This window comes from Aureobasidium pullulans, assembly GCF_000721785.1.
Source record: "Aureobasidium pullulans EXF-150 unplaced genomic scaffold scaffold_2, whole genome shotgun sequence".
NCBI classification, from domain to species: domain Eukaryota; kingdom Fungi; phylum Ascomycota; class Dothideomycetes; order Dothideales; family Saccotheciaceae; genus Aureobasidium; species Aureobasidium pullulans.
Genome location: NW_021941022.1, coordinates 1,930,708 through 1,947,136, shown reverse-complemented (window position 1 = coordinate 1,947,136; position 16,429 = coordinate 1,930,708). Strand labels below are relative to the sequence as shown.

Below are 16,429 nucleotides of genomic sequence, written 5' to 3'. Positions count from 1 at the left end.
ACATTCTCATTCTTGTCGAGTGTCGCAAGAAGTCCGAGGACGAGCTGCGCAGCACCGGCCCTTTCGAAAACAAGTCCGACCACTACTACCAAGCAATCTTGATCGACAAGAACTTCGACGATGACCAAATCATCTTTCGCGCCCGCGAGAACAAGATCAACACCCCCGAGTCTGTTCTTCGCGTTCTGTTCGACTGGTCTTGCAAGGAAGTCGCCAAGAAGATTGACAGCGAGCCTGGTGCAATATGTAAGCCAGTCGGAGTGAGCTGAGCATTCGTTTGGACGTTAGCTGATCCCAAGTTGTGAGCTAGACAAAAAGCGCGAGCGTGTTGAGACTCGTTCGTTACGTGAAGCTCGTGAAGCTTTTGACCTCAATAGGCAGTTCTGATCATCGCTTCAGACAGTAGTTCTGTATTCGCAAAGCCTGCTGTGATATCTGATACTTTATTTGCACAAACATGCTCGTGATCTACATCCCATCTTCCTGAAAGTGACCAGTTTACCGAACTACAATCCTCAACAGATGATGCTTCCCGATTGATCATGACAATAGTGGGCTGTAGTTATGCTTTGAGTTTCGCTATTGGACAGTGGTATTGATAAACCTGTAACGAAGGTGACTCTCTCGACCACAATAAAAGCCCCCAAATCGAATCATTCAAGGAGATGAAGTTCACGTATCTCCCTCCTACGAAAAATTACAAGCTCTAAGCACGGCAAGATATTACTCATTAAGCTCAACTCTCATCTTCTGAGTCTTCTCGTAAACCCACTCGCTCGTAGTCTCTAGCAGAAAACGCATTGCTCCCTCAGCGGCGTCCCGGCTTTCGTTGGTGCTCATAAGTACCCGGTTGTCCCATGACCAAAGAATAGCCCACCAGCGGCGGTCTTTGAGAATGGTGGTGACTCTGGCCTTTTGATACTTGGGGACGGCAATGTAGAGGTTTTCTGCCAAAGGTTGTTAGTTGGCTGCAAGCAGTTTGGAAGATCTCAAGAGATGGTTACCAAGGATCTGGTTGGCATAGTCCATCATGTTGTTCTTGGGGGCTTCTATTAGAAGCGAATGATGATGATGATGTTGATTTGGTGTGTGAGGCTTAGGTGAGGATGTTGTGGTGAGAATTGCGCGCGAGAAGATGGATCTTTATACAGGGGTCAAGCTTGATGATTGAAAAGGATCTATTTCGAAGCTATGCAGAAGCTCATGGATACGCAGAAAGTTTTCCATCTTCAAAAAATGTTTGCTGGCTTTATGGGAGAAGCTTTCTGTGAGAGCAAAGTCTTCCTTTGGAGTCGTCCTTGTGTTTTTCAAGAGCAGGGCCCCTATTGAACAAATACTGAGCCATGAAATGCTTTTCATCATTCGGTGGCTGAAGAAACAGATGTTTCCATAGGGCTTGGAACACCAGAATCAGCCATAGGTATGTTCTGTTGATCTCATGAATGTTCAAGATCCTTGCGAATCTGTAGTGGAAGTTTCTGCAACAAACTATCAATGCGCTTCAAAAGCCTCAAACCCATTAAATGGCCACTGAGTATCGGGTTACACGCTTTACAAAACTCTAATAGCTATCTCTGACCTCCATCGAAGCGTTCTAATGCGAAGTATTGCTTATATGAGCATCTCCATCTCCAACCACGATCCACAATCTGGCATATTACTAGAGAGCTCAATCACCACCTCAAATCAGTTTTATGACAACTCTTGACAACGATGTTCTCGCCATCAGGACACAGATCAGAAGCAAGATTTCTAAGATGAGTATGTTCCAGTCACATTTAACACCTAACAGTTAGAGTGGGATCTGGCTTCCTTCTCTCGATGTGGCTATAAGGTTAAAGGCAGTTGCGGGACTTTCCAATCTCTGTCAAATGTTATTCCACTTCAAACCGAGTATACAGATATACGTCTACTCGCTTGCCCCCTTCTTGTGTGTCGAAGAGTGTTCACTAAGATCTTCTCTTTCCTGTCCTATCCTACAGTTAAGAGGTGCCACGAAACCCATGTCTTTCTCCAAGCAAATAGACTCCCTAGCAAATGTATTTCTAAACTTTGCCAATGATTTGCGAACAGATATAATGGTGTAGAAGGAGCTCGTGTCCATTATCTGCTTCCGTCCATCTTCCTGACCAGCAAGCAAACGCTTCTGTGCAAGCGGGTGGCAGGCGGACCCTGGACACCGCTCAACATGACCTTTTGCAATATAAATGCAAAACTTAGAACGATAAGAAGATTATGCAAACCCGTATACTCGAGTGTGTAGATAGCAGAAAGAAGGTGGATCAAATTATGAGAAAGCATGATTTAGTAGGATGGAAGAAGTTGGTCGAAGTCGTTAGACTATGCTCGATATCGAGTTCTTAGGTGATTTTGGTTGAAAGATCGATATAACAAGCAGAAGTCTGAGTATGTTTATGTACAACAACATTGTAAGTTCAGACCGAGCTGTAAGATTGTCTCATGGCGTATGCACAATTCAGAAATAGCAATGAGATGTCTCATCCCTTGAAATCTTTGTTTTGACTACCTCATTGCCCATTTCAGCTTGGCGGGAGTCCTTGCTTCACAACCTTTAAGATGCAAGATGAGTTTGAGTCCAGCGTGTAGGTCCAGAGAGAGCGTGTGGAATTTTGAATCTCACCGGACAATCGCCTATCTCCAAATATGTTTTTGCCTTTCCATATGTGTGTGAATCGCTCTGCAGGGGAGATGAGAGATGCGTGAGCAAATGTATCTTGTCTTGGTCATGAATGGGCTTTCACTTGAGGGAATACAACACGAGGCGGGAGTGAGTTTGATTACAAGTGAAGTGACTTCCTAGCCCAAAAACGCCCCTCTATTGTTCACTGCGCAGCTGCAACGACTAAGTGACCTTGACGGTCTCGAGCTCAGGATGCACCTTGAAAGCGCCCTTGGGAGCGAACTGCTCGGGGTGAGAGCGTCTCTCCCGCTCCTCCTCAATCAACAGGCGGTAAGCTTGCTCGCCGTCCTGCACGATCTGATACAGATCGATCAAAGCCTCCTGGAGAGACTCGCCTTCGCCCTCATAGGTGATCATGTTGGGCTCGCGACCCACAGAGAAGAGCCAGGCAGACCAGCGAGGGGGTTGGTCGATGGGGCCGGGAGAATTGTTGATGTGGGGGTCTGGCTCGTTGATGTGAGCACACTTGTTGCGGTAGAGCTCTGTGTGGTATCAGTAGGTGATTCTAATGGGAGGATTGGAGTGCGCATACCGATGATCTTGTTCTTGAGATTTTCAGGCGTGCCATGGATGACCAGCATCTCGGCGTGCCGGGCGTCGGCCTTGAGCCTGAGCATGGCCACCTGCTCGGTGTAGAGTTCTGCTTGGGTGGGATTGGTAGAGAATCTCATGGTGATGGAATGGCTGGCGTTAGAATAGATAATTCGAGGTGGTACGTGCGTTAATGGTGGCAGATTGGGAACGCTGCGCGCACAGGAAAGTGAATGCACTGACAGGGGAGAAAAAGCGATCCTCACAAAGTGAAATTTTGACCTCCTCCATTCAACTCAAGCACAAACACTCAGCAGACTCGTCGTAGCATTGCTCCATTCCGCAGTTTACAAATTTACAAGTTCTCAATATCCTGCTCATGAAACGGGAAGTGTCGGCTTCAAGAACAGGAGTATAGACAAATCAGATGTTGATTATTGACACCATTTTCAAAACTGGTGGCGTCGCAGAGAATCAGCGAGGGCAAGAGAAATGGAGGACAAACAATAAAGAAGATGGCGCATGTCATATCAAGCCTTTGAGATGTCTTTGCACAGCATACATCCGGCCACCAGAACTGACTCTATGACTGGGAGGGGATGAGAAGAAGCCAAAGATCAAATACTGAGAGCTCAGAAGGTCGAAATAGTGCTCGTTGGAGCAAAAAAGAGTCAGAAGAATCCCAAAGCGATGTCATTCGGTACTTAGTACTTTGACTAAAAGATCGGTGTGTTCTAACAACCGCATAATGGCTTCAACCAATCATCGACGTCGAAAACGCTATGGGCGGACTTATCTTGTTTGCCTGACAGCTCTTGAAACGTACCCACTTCTCGTCTATCCTCTCATAATTCACCTAGGTGAAGCCACTTGCGACCATACCAATCAACGCAGTCATAGAGTTGCATTAATACCTTCATATGTCCTGCTTCTACTGCGGATAGGGACCGAACATTCCGAACAAGCTTGAGTGAGAGCCGATATTTGCGCTTGAGGTCCAGTTGAACTCCGGCGTGAATTTGGCTCCTCGCGATTCGCCTGCGTGAGATGCTGAAGTGTCGGAATGCTCGACTTTGATCTTCCTTTCGACCTGATAGTCTGCGATCTTCTTCTCGAACCTCTGTCTGATCTTGCGTCCTTCTTCGGTCTCTGCTGGTAGTCTGGAGAGAAGATCTTCTCTTTTAACAGACTTCTGAGGCATCCCCGATGAAGCAGGAAGCGTGGGGAACGTTGACGACTTTTGAAAGAAGCCGGCATTGTTCGATCCGCCTGCATGGAAAGTCGTGGTGTTGGTGTCTCTGATGATGTTTGGGTTGCTGGAAGGCGAAAATGCAGGTGGGGTAGGCGGCGGGAGCAGAGTTCCAGAGAAGGGTTGTGCGCTACTCCAAGTACCCCAAGGATGTGTAGCGCGAGCAGGCTGCAAAGGCTGCAAGAATGTTCCATAGGTTCGCTTGGAGGGCTGAATGACTGTCAGAGGCTTGGCCTTCTTTCTCGCCTGTCTTGCAGCATCCCTCTTCTCCCAATCTTCCTCATCTTCGTCGGATTCCATGTCTTCCTCTTTCCGCTTCTCACGCTGTCTAGCCTCTTCCAAAACAGCCTTCTCTCCGAACAATCCGGTAAAGTTGCAGGGCTTGATGCCATCGCCAAATTTGGGTGTCGGAACGCTCGGTGTGGAGGAGAGGAATTGATTGCCGAAGCTTGATGGTGACTGTCCGAAGCCAAAAGCGAATCCGGGACTGGAAGAACTGCCAGCTGACTTGAAGTCGGCCGTCTTGGCCCCAAGCACCCAGGCTGGGAGATTCTTGAAGAGTGTGTCGGACTTGGGCTTGGAGTCTTGATGTGAGCCGGCCACTGCAACTTGGGGCTTTGATGCAATCTTGTCTGTAGGCTTCTTGGAAACTGCAGGATGACTGGTGAAGTTGATGTTTGAGACCTGACTAGGAGGACCGGCGGAGACTGGTGGAGAGGGAGCGACGAGACCCAAAGTGGATGGAGCTGGGATTGCGGCTGAGGGCTTCATGGCGTGCTTCACTGGAGAGTATTGCTTGCCCTTGGCCACGTGGTTTTACTTGAGCTTCGAGATGAGTTCATCGCGCTCGACGGCGAGCTTGGCTAGCCATCTTTGAGGGCCATCCCAGAGTTGTGAAAGAAGATCCTTGCAAGCGTTCTGGATTGTCGTACCATAGCCAGTCACACGTGGATAGTCTTTGCCCTGGATGCAGGCATACCACAAGATTTGCACTGAGCTGATGCACGCGTCGGGGCGGAATTCTTTGTCGAAAAGGATTTCCGGCATTTCCTCACCGGTTCTGGCCCACTGTGCCTTGTAGGCGTCTGGAAGAAGTGATGGTGAGTAAGAAAGGATAGTGACTGTGGAGGAGGTTTGTACTTTTGATTCTTCCTTCTAGAGACTGAAGGCCCGTGAGACTGTTCATTGTGGAGGTCGCGAGTCTTTCGTGGACGCGCAGATGCTGCGATTGTGCGATGGTCGCCGACAGGTGTGAGAAAAAGATGAAGCGCAGGCTGCTTGTTCAGTTCAATGGACTTCTGGCAATTTGCGTCTGCAGCAGAGTTGAAACTCGAGCAACGTGAATGTTCGCCGAGACTTTTCCACACGTCCGTTGGTTGAAGGAGCTGCAATGCCCCTTCCTTTTTTCGGATGCCGATCAAACTTCAATCAAAAGTTCTTACCTCACCGCAAACATGGCATCCAGTCCGTGACTTCAATCCGCCATCCAAGCATGCAGCGCTGCAGCGCTTGCAACCATAAAAATGCACAATGATTTTGAGAAAACATAAAATGTCCAGTGAGAGTGCAAACAGTTCGAGCTCTCAGCGGACCTCCATCGAGTTCTCAACACCTTCGTGCATTTTGACAAACAGTCAGCCCACCCTACTGGCAGAGGAGAGTCCTATATCCGGTCAAAAGTACATGAGCTTGGAAAATGCAAAAGCAGAAATGAAGAGCGACGTCGACGGAAGCTGAGCTTCACAATCTTATCAATCAAATCTTCACTTTCCAGATCGGGTGTAGTAACTTCTCATTCTCACATGCAAGGAAAACATATATTCTCCGTAGCTATACAAACTACGAATACCTCTTGCTGTACTCCTCTCATCAACGGTTATGCCCTAAGCTTTATTCTCGACGACCATTTCCTGGCTCATGTGTCTGTGTCTGCTGCTCGGTCATGCAATTTCCCTACGACTTACGCCTTAGGTTCATGTGTCGTACATGTATTTTAACACGCTCGTAAGTGCGACGTCGAGGGGGGTAGAAGCATGCGTAACATTACGACCGATGAAAAACGGAGATATGGCAGCCCGGAGATGATCCTATAATCTACATGTATTTCATACGGGGCTCTCGACGTAAAAGCTAGACATCGGGACGCTCGTAGCCCCGTAGTTATAATATAGAGGTTTTCCTATCATTATGGCTACCCAAACTAGAGAAGACATTGCTCAGAGATACGGAGCTACCTCTGATGAACCGGGCTCTAGACGACGAGTCTATATATTAAGAAGCTCGGAGCTACGGTGCGAGAAAGAGATAGGAGTCTACGTAGCATCATAACCGGGCAGAAAAAGAAGTGTAGACCGTAGGAGATGCGACGACGGTAATATTGTCGAAGCTGACCTTGTTAGCTACGCGATATGGACCTCCGAAGGTCGAGAGCGACGGCGACGGCGAGGACGACACAAATTCTGAAGGTATGGAATGGTTTCTCTAGTGATAATGTCAATGTCAATGATAAGAAAAAAAGACAGAGCTTATGGCCAGATACAATATTCACATGGACACGTTAGAGGGACATTTGCTTATTGGCTGGGAGTTGAAACTGATGATCTGACCAAAAGTTGTGCGCAGATAATATGATACTCGGATTGAACGGGAATGTAAAAAGAAGAGACTAAGTGAAAGTGTGGAAGGTAAGTGAAAGAATGGAAGATTTGCTTAACACCGCGAAGCTTGACTGAATTGCTCTTCTTCTGACCTATCCTTCTCTGCCCCTCGTTCTTCCTTCTTCCTTTCCCATCGTTAACCATCATCATGCAAGGCCAAAACATCGTGGGTTTACGCACCCAGATCCTTGGTGAGCTCTTCCTTTCTACTTCTTCTTGGAAGTAATCCTCGCTAACCAAATTTAGAAAATTGGCGATATGTTCATCCACACGGATCTGAAGTGGTGATCGTTACCTCGCTGAACAACTTGAACAACCAATATGAGGCAACCACCTGCAATGCCATGATCACGGAAGACCCTGGTCAAGGCGGTGATCTTCTCGTGAAGACATCCGCCTGTCCCTCGTACGAATCGGCTCTCCTTGAACTGCTCGCCACAACCAGCGAAATGGTATCCCAGGCCACTGTCGGAAAGACTGCCAAGACCGCCGCCCAAAGAAAGGAGAAGGCTGTTCGGGATGCCGTTGACAAGAGAGATCTTGAGGAGAGAATGCAATGTGTGCGCAGCGCCATCGACCGTAAGACCCTCTGAGATCTGCACAGCAGAACCGGCATCCTGACGTAAACAACAGACGCCTGGGAGCAGCTGAAGCCCGCCGGTGACCCCGTTGACTTTCCCATCCGCACCGGGAGATTGTCTGATCAGGTCGGCTACAATGTCTCGGCTGTCCGTGTTGGCTTGTATGGCACGGGTGAGACGGAGGAGCTCGCATTGATTGACTTGAAAGGCAAGATGGGAAGCTGGATTATGGCTCTCGAGTGGAAGAAGCAAGCCGATGCCAAAGTCCAAAGTGCCATCCTCCAGTAGTTGAGTCTGCTTTACTTGACAAAGCATTCAAGCACGACAGATAGGATCAATCCAATTCATATATCAGGAAGACAGATCACTTAAACTGATCCTAGGAAAGAACAACACCAGCACACGAATTCTTTCCTCTGCGCCTCGATTGCAAAACCAGTGTTCACAAAACAAGCGTTACAATGATTTCCCAAATCGTGATTCCCATGCAAGTTAATGAATCAGATGAAAAACGAAACAAGACCACATCCGAGTGAAACTCTTAGTCTCAATCTCTAACCTCGCCAACTCCTCACAGTCAAAGTACTTGTTCCAGGCTTTCTTTCCTTCTTGATCCTGTTTCTCCACCACAAAATCTCATCGCAATCATGTCCACTCAAGACAACAACATCCTAGGCCTTCGCGCTCAGATCCTCGGTGCCCCAGCTTCCCACACACTATACAAACACAACAGCTAACCCGGATCGAGAAATTGGCGCCAAGGGCGATTTTCTCATCAGATCGCAAGGGACATGGAATGGAATGTTGACAGACAGTCCAGCGCATCGAGAAACCTCATGTCACGATTAAATGAAACACTGGGGACAATTGAGAAGAAAGGAGCTGTGTCCACAAGTCTTACATACATACACTTACAAATTCACATCTCCACCAAATCCAACAGGCCGTCTGGTTCCTTCTCCAGCCTTGGGTGGTACATGCGGCAAGATAGCCATGACCTGATACAACTTGCCCATTCCCTGAGGTCCCACATCAACCAACCTCCTCCACCCACTTTCAATCCTCTTGACCGTCTCGGTCAAATCGCTTTTCGTCCTTTCCTGCCCTTCACCCTTTTCAGCAACACTGCCTCTTTCACGATCAACGGCCAATTTAACCAACTGAGCAGCACGCTGTTCGATACCCATGGACGTCAGGAAACGCGCTTGATCGACGGGTCCGTGGACTTCGACGTTTAAAGATGCGTTGATGGCACTTTCGGCCAGAGCGAGGAAATCGACATCGGCGCTGATGTCCACTTTTCCTGGCTCGGAGAGAGGAGACACAAGATGATGCTGCTTGATCCCGCGAAGAGAGTTTATGGGGATGGAAGATGCAGTGCCGTAGTCGAGGATCAATGCAGCACCGGACGCTTGCTTCTTGACAATCTCCTCAACGGCGCGGCGGGGAGAAACGCGACGGCCTGTGGGTGGGGGTGTTTGATCTGGATGGGTTGTGTAGAGGGCTGAAGGGCTAACGCCGCCACCGATACGGACGGCGAAGTCTGCGGCGTAGGTTTGGGATTCGGGGCTGACTTCTATGACGGCGCCTTCAGTATCTTTGAGGTTTTTGTAGCGTTGGGATTGTTCGGGGAGGAAGAGGGAGTGGGGTGTTGCTGCTTGAGCTCGTGTGAGCGAAAACTCGGGGACGGGCTCGTCGCGTTGTGATTTGGGCGTGTTGAGGGTATCGTGGGTAGCGTAAGGTGATGTTGGTGAGACGACGAGTTCACGCCACTGTGATACTGTGTTTGGGTTTCCGGTGGCTGATGGGTCGACCTTGTGAATGCCGGTAGGAGTACGGATCTGCTTGGGAGCGGCCTGAGCTTTGATAGACTCAAAGACATGGATGGGAAGAGCATCGAAGAACTCGTGAGCGACGATGAAGGGAGAGCTGTCGGTCTCTCTGGGGACAAAACGGATATCCTCGCACCAGATAATCTTCAAGTCGGGGGTGTACTTGCATGTACTCTGGTAGCCAATGTCGATCTCTTCAAGTGCATTGTCACCACAAAGAAGCTTGTGTTGAGCTTTGCGTAGCGAGGGACTGGCTTCAACCATGTAGATGCCATCAATGGCTTGTGCCAGAGGTTTGAAGTTGCGAATCGATCTCAGCATGTCGTCCATCAAGGTTCCTCTTCCAGGACCCATTTCCATGAGGTATACTCCACTGCTCTTTCTGCCTTGGGCAATCCATTCTGCGACAAACCATAGTCCGATGAGTTCTCCGAAGATTTGAGAGATCTCAGGGGACGTAACAAAGTCTCCTTTCTGGCCGAACGGATCTTTGCCTTCGGCGGATTGAGTGTAGTAACCAGTTTCGGGGAAGGTGAGACATTGTCGCATGTAGGCAGCGACTGAGATGGGTCCAGTGGTCTATCAACATTATTAGGTGATTGTGTGAGGACTTAGTATAGGTGAATACTGACAGTGATGGCCTCTCCCAGTGTTTTGGCAAGCGGCGTTGACCACTGTCTAGAGCTGGTGGACGAATATCTTGCGCCGGAGCATGTCAAGGCACGTCGCGACAGCAGGACTCTCTCCTGAGCAAGCCATTTGGCTACTTGTATCGTACTGCGTCTCATTTTGTCACTCCGATGTACAATTGAGCAAGTGGGTTGGCGGTGTTTATTGCGACAAAAAAAGCAAGAGCTGAAGCTCGGAGGTTTCGACCTTCGCCGCAACTTCATGACGCACCATTCGGCATCTGCATCACCAACCCAAACACTCACCAACTCAATTCAACTCCACCATGGTATCGCGCTGGGCAAACGACGAAGATCATGCCGCGATAGAAGCTCAACGGAAAAGAGAAAAGGAGGAAAAGAAACGCGCAAAGGCCGAAAAGCTGCGCCAGCAAGAAGAAGCCGACCGACAACGACAACAGCATGCCGCAGAGGAAGCAGACGACCGACCATCAAAACGAAGACGTCTATCGCCAACTCAAGAAGCAGATCAACCTCGTCAACTCGTCCGATTCCACGCGCCATCATGGCAGCCCGCCCGTACCATCGACAGCTTCGAGCGACTGAACCACATTGAAGAGGGCAGCTATGGCTTCGTGTCGCGAGCAAAGGAATTGGCTACAGGGGAGATTGTCGCAATCAAGAAGATGAAGATGGACCCCGGCTCTGCACAAAATGGCTTCCCTGTCACGGCTCTGCGAGAGATTCAGACATTATCCGCTGCAAAACACCGCCATATCGTTGATCTGAGAGAAGTCGTGGTTGGTGAGAAGGGCAATGTAGATGACATTTTCCTGGTTATGGACTTCTTGGAACATGATCTTAAGACGCTCATGGATGACATGGAGGAGCCGTTTTTGCCTAGTGAAGTCAAGACTTTAATGTTGCAGCTTGGGAGTGCTATCGAGTTCTTACACGATAGGTGGATTTTACATGTGAGTCTTGTCGCCTTACTCAAACGTAGTAATTTTGCTGACAGATTCTAGCGTGATTTGAAAACATCAAACATCCTCATGAACAACCGCGGTGAAATCAAGATTGCCGACTTCGGTATGGCAAGATTCTGTGGAGACCCTCCGCCGAAGAACCTCACACAACTTGTCGTCACACTCTGGTATCGAGCTCCTGAACTTCTACTTGGAACGACGACATACGACAGTAGCGTCGACATGTGGAGTGTTGGCTGCATCTTTGGCGAGCTTCTCACGAACGTTCCATTGCTTCAAGGCAAGAACGAAGTAGACGAGCTAAGCAAGATCTTCGAGCTTTGCGGCGTACCGACGGACGCTTCATGGCCTGGCTTCAAACGACTACCCAATGCTCGAACGCTACGACTGCCGAGGAATGCTCAAACAACTGGCTCTGTGATACGATCGAAGTTCCCCTTCCTCACAAAGGCTGGCACTGATCTGCTTTCCGCGCTTCTATCCTTGAACCCGGCCAACCGACCTTCAGCGAAAGAGTTGCTGGATCATTCATACTTTGCCGAGGATCCGAGACCGAAGAGTACAGCCATGTTCCCTACATTTCCCAGCAAGGCCGGTCAAGAGAGGAGACGGAAGCATAGAACTCCTAATGCGCCTATGCGTGGTGAGCATGGTGCTGGAGCTGCAGATTTTAGTGGGCTGTTCGCTGGACGAGACGATGAGGAGATTGGAGGTGGTTTCCAGCTCAAGCTGGTATGAAACCTTGTCAATAATAATATCAAAGACGTTGTCTGCTCAGACATTCGACCTCTTCTATAATTCTCCAAGGAATTTGTGTGCGTCAACAACACAAATGCTCTCAGTCGCCCCATCCGACTTCTTCAATTGGCGATTATATTCAATAACGAAGACCGATAAGACACACGAGTAAAACTATTGCCTGTTGCCGAAAATCTCATCGTGAACTCTCAAGCCCACCAAGGTGGAAATTGTAAGATGTCGTCAGGGTCCCCCACCCCGCGAACCAAAATTTCGAGCCGAGACTTTTGAAACCTCGCGCGCAGATCGACAGTGAGCTTGTCGCATACCCACGCAACTTTCACATCCACATACCACGACATCTCCAACCTCACATACGGCTACATCACTTACAGTACACATCCGCGCATCACTGGAAATTTCATCCCACGACCTCAAATTCCCATCTCAAGTCACACGAACCAGCAACACATCGACTCATCAGCCTCGCATCGCGAACGCTACTTCTGGTCGCAAAACACATCACAACACTTGAACGCGTACATCGAGTAACAGAGCAATGTCAAGAGGAGGCGGCTGGGGCGGCGGCGGCGGCAAAAATGACTTGGGCAAAATGGGCGGACAAGCTCTCCCTTGGGAATACGATCCAGAGCTCGAAGGAAAATTGAACACCAAGCCCAGCGAAAAGTTTCCCGTACGTTGGAAATAATACTCCTCCCCTTCCTATCCTCCACTTTTTTCTTTCTGTCATGTCAAATGCTCGGAATCATGCTTGCTGACGCTCGCTCTCGCATAGCCAATCCCTCCACCGACAGCAGACCCGCCAACCCCCTATGAACGCTCCTTGGTCCACCACTACCGCACGCTTCGCGCCCGCATCCACGATGGCCCATTCTACGCTATTCTATCCTCTTCCGCGCGCGTCCACAAGTCTGGCAAAAAGTCCCCTCCTCAAGCCCACTACGATCCCTTCGAAAGCATGCCCACCTACTCCCAACGCTACACGAAAAGAAAAAACACCTTGCCTCGGTTATCAGGAAGACCGTTTGTGAAGAGTTATTTCCCGGAGGAATTGTGGGCGGTGATTGAGCCTGGGAGTGTGGGGGTGCAAGGGCAGAGGAAGATGTTGAGTTTGAGCACGAGGACGAAATTGGATAAATTTGATGTGGATGGGGAGGATGAGGATGAGGAGGGAGAGGAAGGTGGGGAGGATGGGGATAAGGTTGACGGGGTGGAGGATGAGGATAAGGAGGAGGAGGATCCGGATCAGTTTGATGAGGAGGATGAGGATGATAATGATGATTATAATGCAGAGCAGTACTTTGATGGTGGTGATGATGATGAGATGGGGGATGAAGGTGGTGGTGATGATGATTATTAGTCTCGTCTCTTTTTTGCTTCTATACCCTTCTTGTCATCAATTATCAAAGGGAAGGTTCTTGCTTTATTACAATGCTGTCCCAAACACCATCAATGCATCAATTCATAACTTCGTCACCCATGACCTTCTCTCGACTCGAGTCAAGTGCCCTTAGGCTTCCTAACAACCACCACACCATCCTCCCTCAAAACCCAACCCACTTTGTCCCTCTCAACCAATTCCTCCCACCCTCTATCAGCACTCCTCTCCACAAACCCCTTATCCACCATCATATACCCCCTCCCCAAACACTTCAACGCATGCAACCTCACCCCCTCCTCAGCCCAACTCATCAAACACCTCTGATAGCCATCCACCGCCCTCCTCATCCTCCAAAACACCACCCAATCATCATGAACCAACGCCTTTACCACTTTATCAACTTTCCCATCTCTGATTCCAAAACACCTTTTCAAGCGATATGCATCCACAAAATCACCTTGTCTGCACACCATATCCAACACCAAATAACTGGCGAATTCCTGCAATTCCGGTCTCGATAGAGGCGTGCGTGGGTGGATTTTGTACAACAGGTATTGCAGGGCTGGATGATATGTTTCTAGATGCTTGCACAGGATACTCGCTCTGATTTGAAAGGTATACACACGTTGGGCGAATGCGTCGACTCTATGCGATGCCACCAAGGCTTCTCGAAGTTTCCGCATCGCCATGAGAATAGTAGACATTTCCTGCGCTTGTGGCTGCTGGGATGTTGTGTTTGTATGATGTTGAGCCTTTGCCGTATGCAGACTTGCTACTGCGGGCGATGGGGTAGGGGTCGAGGTAGCGAGGCTGAGGTTTTGGAAAGCGGCTTCTAGTTTCTCGCCCGTGGGGTGGGAGGCGCAGAATCTCATGTAGCGGGTTACTATGCGTTCGAAGTATGTTTCTTGGGTTTTGAGGTCTGCGAGTCTGTCATTTTCCATCAGTATGCGACTACCAGGCAATGCGGTGGTGGGGGGTATACACACCTTGTCTCGCCTTTGGACGGCAAGCCATAGACTTCGAGGGGATCGATTTGCGGTTGCCGGAGCCTGCCCCAGGCGCCTGAAGGCCCTCTTCGAGCTGGCGGTCGTGCATTGGACGAAGACATTGTGGTTGGTATGTTGTTGTCGTTGCGATGGAGGGGTGGGCTTTGGAGTGTTTACGCTGACGTAGGTCGAGGTTTCCCGAAATGGCAACGCTTGCGAGAAAGCTTCCCTTCCTCTTCGCCGCAGACCTCCGAGTTGATTGATATCAGTCCACGTTCGCATCTTTGGAGTTTTGTTGAATCTCGTCGCATTTTTTTGATCAGGCAGCAGTATCTTCGAACCTTCGTTCATTATCTCACTGCTTCTATATCGTGCTGCGTTTAAGCCAGCTTGTTACTGATCTCGTCGAGCACATTTCATCATCTCCAGGCCGTATAAACAGGGACCACCATATCTTCCTTGATTGATTTACAGCACTACACCGGCTATAAACAAGAACACAACGCAAGAATGAACCAGCGGAAATCTACTCTGCGCTCCGGCAAGGTACAAGCCGATGGGCAGGAGAAGGACATCATCATGAAAGTCGAACAGAAAGTCTCAAACGCCTTGACAGTACTCTGGTCGGAAATTGATCCCTGGCAACAAGACAATCACTACATTCACTCAGGCTATCGACCAGCTAGCAACTCTTTCTCCCGCTCATTTGCCTCGCTAGCTTACATGCACAACGAAACTGTTAACATCTACACGCATCTTCTCGGTGCAGTGGCTGCTCTCATCTGCTCGATATATTTGCACTCTCTTATCAAGCCGAGGTACGACAGAGCAACAGCTGAGGATGTCATTGTCTTTGGCTGTTTCTTTGGTGGTGCTGTGGCTTGTTTGGGTATGAGTGCCACGTATCATGCCATCTCCAATCATTCGCCCAAGGTCAGCAAGATTGGTAATCAGCTCGACTATGTCGGCATTGTGTGTCTGATCTGGGGAAGCTTCATACCGAGCATCTTCTACGGCTTTGCGAGAGAGCCTGGGTACATTGCTGTCTACTGGTCCATGGTGAGTTGAATGCAGTCGTTCTCGTTCTACCAGTGCTGACGTTTTGGTAGATTACACTGATCGGTATTGGCTGCGCGACTGTCTCTATTCTGCCCAGCTTCAGAACGCCCAAATGGCGACCCTTCCGTGCAGGCATGTTCGTTGCCATGGGTCTGAGCGCTGTCATTCCTGTATTGCATGGCATCTCGCTGTTCGGCGTCGAGCAATTACAACGTCAGATGGGTCTTTCATGGCTGGTTCTACAAGGCGTCTTATATGTTTCCGGTGCCGCAATCTATGCTGTAAGTTACATCGTCAGCATTCACCGATCGCAATGATCCTGATCAGATTCGTAGGCTCGTGTACCAGAACGTCTGAAGCCCGGCTCCTTCGACATTTGGGGCAGCTCTCATCAGATCTTCCACGTCTTGGTATTACTCGCAGCAGCATCGCACTTTATTGGCCTTGTCAAATCATTCGACTATGAGCATAGTGCCCGCGCTCAGGCCGACAATGTTGTGTATGGTTTCAACCACATCTTCTCGAAAAACTGATTGGTTGAGGGTTTTAGCAGTAATCGCTGGAATTGACTACGATGCACAACCGCCGACTTCGCAAAGGCCTCAGTACTTGTTACTCCTTCAAGCGAGGTCGGAATCGATATCGCGCAAGGAAGTGCGCAATAAACGAAAGTTGCGGAAAGATATTCGGCCGGAATGCCGACAACCTTGACGATCACCCATCCCACTTCCCCAACTTGATAACCGAACCATAATTGCGGAGCCCCATATATCAGCCGAATGACCACCACCTCAACACTCAAGAATTGCCATGGTATTGGCGGAAAAACTAAGCTCATGCATAAGAACTATCAAGCGTGGATATGTTCCTGCCAAAAACAGCCACCTTCTCCGCATCCTGCATGCATGTCTTGGCTGGTCACCCCGCAACGACCATTGCATGTTTACTGCCAACATGATGAACCGACGTCAGCAGTAATGACATGATAGAGGATCTTGACCTACATCTATCAGCCATTGTCCGCCTTGGCTCACAATCCTGCATGGCCAAGATGGAAAAATGTTTTTCAAAGTCCTTC

General features: G+C 49.2%; 9 protein-coding genes across 9 annotated transcripts; 4 read left to right on the top strand and 5 right to left on the bottom strand.

Annotated features, from left to right (window-relative positions):
• Window positions 1-723: 723 nt before the first annotated feature.
• M438DRAFT_331829 (uncharacterized protein) lies at window positions 724-1,032 on the bottom strand (the record flags this gene model as incomplete). Its single annotated transcript, XM_029903437.1, has 2 exons — window positions 724-947; window positions 1,005-1,032. The coding sequence occupies 2 exons, from the start codon at window positions 1,030-1,032 to the stop codon at window positions 724-726; spliced, it is 252 nt and encodes an 83-aa protein (XP_029765165.1).
• A 1,750-nt stretch (window positions 1,033-2,782) lies between these two features.
• M438DRAFT_384667 (uncharacterized protein) lies at window positions 2,783-3,372 on the bottom strand (the record flags this gene model as incomplete). Its single annotated transcript, XM_029908958.1, has 2 exons — window positions 2,783-3,183; window positions 3,234-3,372. The coding sequence occupies 2 exons, from the start codon at window positions 3,370-3,372 to the stop codon at window positions 2,864-2,866; spliced, it is 459 nt and encodes a 152-aa protein (XP_029765164.1). The 3' UTR covers window positions 2,783-2,863.
• Window positions 3,373-4,163: 791 nt separating this feature from the next.
• Window positions 4,164-5,252, bottom strand: M438DRAFT_352147 (uncharacterized protein; the record flags this gene model as incomplete). Its single annotated transcript, XM_029906774.1, has 1 exon — window positions 4,164-5,252. The coding sequence occupies one exon, from the start codon at window positions 5,250-5,252 to the stop codon at window positions 4,164-4,166; it is 1,089 nt and encodes a 362-aa protein (XP_029765163.1).
• Window positions 5,253-7,443: 2,191 nt separating this feature from the next.
• Window positions 7,444-8,054, top strand: M438DRAFT_342506 (uncharacterized protein). Its single transcript, XM_029904775.1, has 2 exons — window positions 7,444-7,717; window positions 7,772-8,054. Exons 1-2 carry the CDS (start codon window positions 7,483-7,485, stop codon window positions 8,005-8,007), a joined length of 471 nt encoding a protein of 156 aa, XP_029765162.1. The 5' UTR covers window positions 7,444-7,482; the 3' UTR covers window positions 8,008-8,054.
• A 576-nt stretch (window positions 8,055-8,630) lies between these two features.
• M438DRAFT_265993 (DUF185-domain-containing protein) lies at window positions 8,631-10,339 on the bottom strand (the record flags this gene model as incomplete). The annotated part of the gene is made up of 2 exons (XM_029900069.1): window positions 8,631-10,130; window positions 10,184-10,339. The coding sequence occupies 2 exons, from the start codon at window positions 10,337-10,339 to the stop codon at window positions 8,631-8,633; spliced, it is 1,656 nt and encodes a 551-aa protein (XP_029765161.1).
• A 167-nt stretch (window positions 10,340-10,506) lies between these two features.
• On the top strand, window positions 10,507-11,904 carry M438DRAFT_265487 (serine/threonine protein kinase, CMGC family, CDC2/CDK subfamily; the record flags this gene model as incomplete). The annotated part of the gene is made up of 2 exons (XM_029900031.1): window positions 10,507-11,154; window positions 11,206-11,904. The coding sequence occupies 2 exons, from the start codon at window positions 10,507-10,509 to the stop codon at window positions 11,902-11,904; spliced, it is 1,347 nt and encodes a 448-aa protein (XP_029765160.1).
• Window positions 11,905-12,477: 573 nt separating this feature from the next.
• On the top strand, window positions 12,478-13,775 carry M438DRAFT_342502 (uncharacterized protein). The gene is made up of 2 exons (XM_029904774.1): window positions 12,478-12,598; window positions 12,701-13,775. Exons 1-2 carry the CDS (start codon window positions 12,518-12,520, stop codon window positions 13,283-13,285), a joined length of 666 nt encoding a protein of 221 aa, XP_029765159.1. The 5' UTR covers window positions 12,478-12,517; the 3' UTR covers window positions 13,286-13,775.
• On the bottom strand, window positions 13,426-14,414 carry M438DRAFT_311770 (uncharacterized protein; the record flags this gene model as incomplete). Its single annotated transcript, XM_029902491.1, has 2 exons — window positions 13,426-14,233; window positions 14,293-14,414. 2 exons carry the CDS (start codon window positions 14,412-14,414, stop codon window positions 13,426-13,428), a joined length of 930 nt encoding a protein of 309 aa, XP_029765158.1.
• Window positions 14,415-14,802: 388 nt separating this feature from the next.
• M438DRAFT_371763 (HlyIII-domain-containing protein) lies at window positions 14,803-15,884 on the top strand (the record flags this gene model as incomplete). Its single annotated transcript, XM_029908290.1, has 3 exons — window positions 14,803-15,351; window positions 15,402-15,632; window positions 15,687-15,884. The coding sequence occupies 3 exons, from the start codon at window positions 14,803-14,805 to the stop codon at window positions 15,882-15,884; spliced, it is 978 nt and encodes a 325-aa protein (XP_029765157.1).
• Window positions 15,885-16,429: the final 545 nt, after the last annotated feature.